Source organism: Salvelinus alpinus, chromosome 7, assembly GCF_045679555.1.
Source record: "Salvelinus alpinus chromosome 7, SLU_Salpinus.1, whole genome shotgun sequence".
In the NCBI taxonomy this organism is placed as follows: Eukaryota; Metazoa; Chordata; class Actinopteri; order Salmoniformes; family Salmonidae; genus Salvelinus; species Salvelinus alpinus.
The window spans coordinates 37,541,111-37,547,478 of record NC_092092.1 but is presented as its reverse complement, the minus strand read 5'-3'; the positions used below and the strand labels follow the sequence as shown (position 1 = coordinate 37,547,478).

At 41.2% G+C, this 6,368-nt stretch overlaps 1 protein-coding gene across 1 annotated transcript; it reads left to right on the top strand.

The window, feature by feature from the left end:
* The first annotated feature begins 326 nt into the window (after positions 1–326).
* On the top strand, positions 327–6,339 carry LOC139580948 (arginase-1-like). The gene is made up of 8 exons (XM_071410141.1): positions 327–540; positions 701–773; positions 2,954–3,128; positions 3,299–3,458; positions 5,236–5,330; positions 5,432–5,536; positions 5,675–5,811; positions 6,074–6,339. Exons 1-8 carry the CDS (start codon positions 436–438, stop codon positions 6,235–6,237), a joined length of 1,014 nt encoding a protein of 337 aa, XP_071266242.1. The 5' UTR covers positions 327–435; the 3' UTR covers positions 6,238–6,339.
* Positions 6,340–6,368: the final 29 nt, after the last annotated feature.

The following is a 6,368-nucleotide window of genomic DNA, read 5'->3' as shown; positions in this document are numbered from 1 at the left end:
TTCACATTTAGGTATAGCACCAGTAAAATTGTATTTGAATTGTCCCTATTGAAAACACCTCAAAAGACATGACTCCAAATTATTATGAATTCCACTGCTGCCCATGACAAGATTATTTTACTTTTATTGTTATGGATGTCACTTTAAGGCTGTCACTAACGTCAACATCAAATGCTAAATACAAGGCAAAGATGAGTTATGCAGATTTAGTTAAATAAAGCCGCTTATATGTGATGATGCTGGGCCGGTGCCGAAACTTTTAGCCGTGTGGACCGTTAAGAGCGGCAATTGGCTCCCTGTTGGGTTTACTGTACCACGCTCACGCTGGTGTCGTCACACACTGGTGATGTGCCTTTGATTTCAGTAAACAATTTGATAGTGCTCCAGCGCCGCTCCAACCCTGTGCTCCTGTACACTGTGTCCCGACACAGGATAATGGTCATTATGAAAAGCTCGGGAGGGTTACAACTCGCCTTCAGAATTTATAAGCGAAGTCATCACTCAGTTGGAATTATTGGAGCGCCTTTTTCAAAAGGACAAGTGAGTAGTCTATATTTTATTATAGGCTAGCCTACTTATTATAGGCTATTGATAGGTATTCGAATGGGCTTAATAGACTACCGTTATATGCAATATATATATATTTTAATGTATTGCTGTAATAGGCCTACACAGTCCCATAAATATATATCTGCTGCAGCCGCGGGATGGTGTGGAGAAAGGACCAGACCTCATTCGCGCAGCCGGATTGGTGGATAAGCTTAAAGCGCAAGGTGACGTCCTGATATTGATTTTACACTCATTCTGTGATATAGGCTAGCTAGGTAGCTCCAGTGCAGAAATTAAGACATCCGAACTGAATAAAATGGTGCGAATATAGAATGTACGGTACAGGGAATCTGTTTCCATTCAAAGTATTTGTTTCCCGAGAGAAATAATGAAATTATCCTGTACATTCCCAAATTGCAATATTTGCATCAGTATGCTATTGATTTAATCAAATGACTATGTGATCTGAGCTCTAATGAGGAAGTCACCAGACTTCCAACCTTTTCTTTGACTTGCCTGGCAGAGGTGTTGAGATGAAAGCATTAACATATTGGGGATCCGTTTGAAACCTGGTGTCAAATGGCAACATCATTTACACAAGCTAAGGGCATGATTTATTTTCCATGACCAAGTTCAATTCCAGGGCAATTCTGAACAAACTATGTGACTAAGTGATATTACATAGGCTAGGCTACAGAAATAATCCTATTGGGGGAAAAATACACCTGAACTTGAGCTCATGACCAGAGCATAACACAGACAGGAGTTTCCTGCGGAAAGACTACCAGTAAGACTGAACTGTCTAGTCGTGGGAAGTCTTATTGGGAAATCCGTGACCGTAAGAGTGACAGGGGGATCTGTGTGATTAAAGTGGATTAACATGTGAGCAGGATCAATCTCTCTGTGTCTGGGGGTGTGTCCTCCTCTGCCCATGTGTGTGATCACGTGAGATCAGAGACATCCTAAGCACCCTCTCTGTTTTATTCATATCACACAGGAGAAGGCATCTGATAGGCCTAGCTCTTTTGACCTTGCATCACTCCCCCTTCCATGTTTGTGTGTATGTGTTTGGGTCACGACAATGGCAGCCTCCTGCATTCAGTATGCATGCCAGTGATAACATTCTCACTCATTAAACCGGCAGCAACTGTTGCGGCACTCTGAGGACAAGTGCCCTGTCAATCCTTAGCCTGACTGTGTGCCCTACAGAGAGAATAGCAGACAGCAGCCTGGTCTCACAGACTAGACATAATGTAGTAAAGGTAAATCCGGGATACTCAAATTAGTATGATATGTTACGTTTGGTATGGTTACATAAGACAGAAGGTTAGTTGAGGCAAAAACGAAAGAGGGTAGTTGGTCAGGGTGGATGAATGGGCATATGACGCGAATGTCTAGCAACCCAAAAGTTGCGTGTTTGAATCTCACCATGGACAATTTTAGCTAATTAGCAACCTTTCAACTACTTACAACTTTTTGTCTACTTTGCAATGACTTAGCATGTTAGCTAACCCTTCCCCTAACCCTAACCTTAACCATTTTAGCTAACCCTTCCCCTAACCTTAACTGTTTAACCTAACTCCTCATCTTAACCCTAACGTTAACCCTAATCTCTAGCCCTAATCCCTAGTCTAGCTAACATTAGCCACAATAAATTAGAATTCATAACATATTGTATGTTTAGAAAATTCTAACATATTGTACGTTTTTCAAATTCGTAACATATCTTACGAAATGGATGAAGGATATGAAAAATGAATACATACCATACGAAACAAAATATTTTTTACATGGTGATACTATTATTTACGTACTGAATAATACAAAATTCTCTGAGACCAGGTTGCAGACAGAGATACCTCAATCACTAACATAGTAACAGACATAGTAAAATAAGTACTTCATAAGTCATTTATTTAAACTAGGAGAGAGCTCATTTGCATCTGGTTGTGAAATGTTTATTTTGCAATCACTAACATAGTAACAGACATAGTAAAATAAGTATTTCATAAGTCATTTATTTAAACTAGGAGAGAGCTCATTTGCATCGGATTGGGAAATGTTTATTAATGGATGGAATGTAACATTTAGCATTTTGGTAAAATGGAGGGGATTTAACATTTAGCATATTGGCAAAAAGTACGAGTTTTAACATTACCAAATGGCAGTATGATCAGAGGTAAGGACTAGTTTAGAACATGTACAGGGATGGACCATTATAAACGTTGTGGGAATCCATTGACATCTTATTGCATCGGAGCCATGAGTTTGCAACTTTTCTTTTCTGTCTAAGTGATCCATTGACAGCTCATGCCTTGATTTTTTAAAACATGAGATTACTGTAGGTGCATTGACTAATGGGTTTTCTTATGTCAATTGTGTTGCCCAATCTACACCTACACAGGCTGTGCGGTCAAAGACTATGGCAACGTGACGTTTGAGGAGGTGGCCAACGATGAGCCAATAGGCAATGTGAAGAGACCCAGAGCGGTGGGCAGCGCCAACCAACGTCTTTCTGCTGCCGTCCACGCTGTGAAAAATGACGGACACACCTGTGTGATGCTGGGAGGAGACCACAGGTGTGTGTGTGTGTATGTCACATGTCTGTGCGTGTCTCTCATATTCACCCGTAGTAGAGCAAGAGCCCAGTGTCAACAACCAGCCAAAATACACCTACAATTATTGAGGGTTAGGGTTTTTTCTCTAACAATGTGATGTGGAATTCACTCCAAGTTTGGTCTGTGTCCAGTTTGGCAATAGGCTCGATCCAGGGGCATGCAGCAGCTAAGAAGGACCTCAGTGTAGTATGGGTGGACGCCCATGCAGACATCAACACACCCCTGACCTCCCCTACAGGCAATATCCACGGACAGCCCATGTCCTACCTCATCCACGAGCTGCAATCCAAGGTGATTTCTCTATCTCTCCCTCTTTTCCCATAGGCATCCCCTAGTTTTTATATTTCAAATACTGTATCATTAAGTTTGACCAGTAAATGTTATACCTTGGTATTCACAATACCAGTATTTACACAGTTGTGCAATGTCTGTTTTATTTGGGGGGGATTTATCGTGAGACTCTTCCTCTTCCTGTGCACATCATGAATCATGAATTTCAAAAAATTGATTATGAAATTTAAGAATTTGTAGGAAAATAGTCATATCAATTGTGTTTACGTTTTAGGTGGTGACAGTGTTATATATATAGTACCAGTCAAAAGTTTGGACACACACTCATTCAACGGTTTTTCTTTATTTTCACTATTTTGTACATTGTAGAGTACTAGTGAAGACATCAAAACTATGAAATAACACATATGGAATCATGTAGTAACCAAAAAAGTGTTAAACAAATTTAAATATTGCAAATAAGAATTTGTTCTTAATGTACTTGCCTAGTTAAATAAAGTTTAAATAAAATAAAATAAATATTTAATATTTTAAATTCTTCAAAGTAGCCACCCTTTGCCTTGATGACAGCTTTGCACACTCTTGGCATTCTGTCAACCAGCTTCCCCTGGAATGCTTTTCCAACAGTCTTGAATGAGTTCCCACATATGCTGAGCACTTGTTGGCTGCTTTTTCTTAAATATTTAAAAAAAAATGATAGCCCCACTAAGCGCAAACCAGATGGGATGGCGTATCGCTGCAGAATGCTGTGGTAGCCATGCTGGTTAAGTGTGCATTGAATTCTACATAAATCACTGACAGTGTCACCAGCAAAGCACCATCACATCTTCTCCTCCAGGCTTCACGGTGAGAACCAGACATGCAGAGATCATCCGTTTACCTATTCTGTGTCTCACAAAGACACGACAGTTGGAACCAAAAATCAAAAATTTGGACTCATCAGACCAAAGGACAAATTTCCACCGGTTTCATGTCCATTGCTCGTGTTTCTTGGCACAAGCAAGTCTCTTCTTCTTATTGGTCCTTTAGTAGTGGTTTCTTTGCAGTAAAATCGACCATGAAGGCCTGATTCACGCGGTCTCCTCTGAACAGTTGATGTTGAGATGTGTCTGTTACTTGAACTCTGTGAAGCATTTATTTGGGTCGCAATTTCTGAGGCGGGAAACTCTAATGAACTTATCCTCTGCAGCAGAGGTAACTCTGGGTCTTCCTTTCCTGTGTCGGTCCTAATGAGAGCCAGTTTCGACTGCACTTGAAGAAACTTTCAAAGTTCTTGACATTTTCTGCATTGACTGACCATGTCTTAAAGTAATGATTGACTGTCATTTCTCTTTGCTTATTTGAGCTGTTCTTGCCATAATATGGACTTGGTCTTTTACCAAATAGGGCTATCTTCTGTATACCACCCCTACCTTGTCACAACACAACTGATTGGCTCAAACGCATTAAGAAGGAAAGGAATTCCACAAATTAACAAGGCACACCTGTTAATTGAAATACATTCCAGGTGACTACCTCATGAAGCCGGTTGAGAGAAAGCCAAGAGTGTGCAGAGCTGTCAAGGCAAAGGATGGCTACTTTGAAGAATCTGTGTAATTTGGTTAATACATGATTCCATGTGTTATGTCTTCACTATTATTCTACAATGTAAAAAAAAATGTAGAAATAAAGAAAAACCCTGGAACGAGTAGGTGTGTCCAAACTTTTGACTGGTTCTGTACATGGGTATGAGCTACAGTTCTGGATGCAGACTTGCTGTCTCTGTTTCTTTGATTAGATTCCAGTTCTGCCAAATTTCTCTTGGATCAAGCCATGCGTATCGGCCAAAGACATAGTCTACATTGGCTTGAGAGACGTGGATCCAGAGGAGCAGTATGTTTTTGCCTGTCACCCTGTATCATACACTATCTTATCATGACCTTGCACTACATAATTGTTTACCGAAGACTAAAAAAAGATATCTCCCATTCCAGCCATATCCTGAAGTTACTGGGTATCAAAGTTTACTCCATGACTGAGGTGGATCGCCTTGGGATCGCCAAAGTGATGGAGGAGACATGTGACTACATCTTCTCAAAGTATGTAGCCTCAACAATTTCATTGTGTCGTTTTCATTTCTTGCTATTCCTGGTAGGCTACATCTAACTTGGACACATCAATGGAAATATTGGGCATTGACACATGTTAGACATTAATTAATTTCTCTGATTCAACAGGGTGAAGAAGCCCATCCACCTGAGCTATGATATCGACGCCCTGGATCCATCAATCTCCCCAGCCACAGGAACCCCAGTAGTGGGAGGGCTGACCTACAGGGAGGGAATCTACATCACAGAGCACATCTGTCAGACAGGTGAGAGATCTCACACACAGATGCACATCAACAGAGATGATAACATGCACACACAGATGCACATCAACAGAGATGATAACATGCACATCAACAGAGATGATAACATGCACACACAGATGCACATCAACAGAGATGATAACACGCACACACAGCGAGATGGGAGTGCATCGGTATTGATGCTGCTCCAATGTACTTTTTTAGTCTGTGTGCGCGTGTGTGGTCAGTCAGGTGTGTGTTGAGCGATGTGTTTTTCTTTGTGCAGGGCTGCTGTCTGCAGTGGACATGGTGGAGGTGAACCCTAAGAGGGGCAAGACGGATGATGAGATCAGCTCCACGGTCAACGCTGCAGTAGATCTGATACGTGGCTGCTTCGGAAAGCTTCGGGAGGGAAACCACCCTGCAGACTACAAGATGCCCCTGCCTTGAGCTGCCGACCACCACCAGAATCTACTGTTACGATCAAGGGCTATCGCCATCAACGCAATCTTTTGTATTAAATCATGGAGATTAAAATACTTTCCCCCAGAATTTTTTCAGGGTTTGATTTGTAACAACTG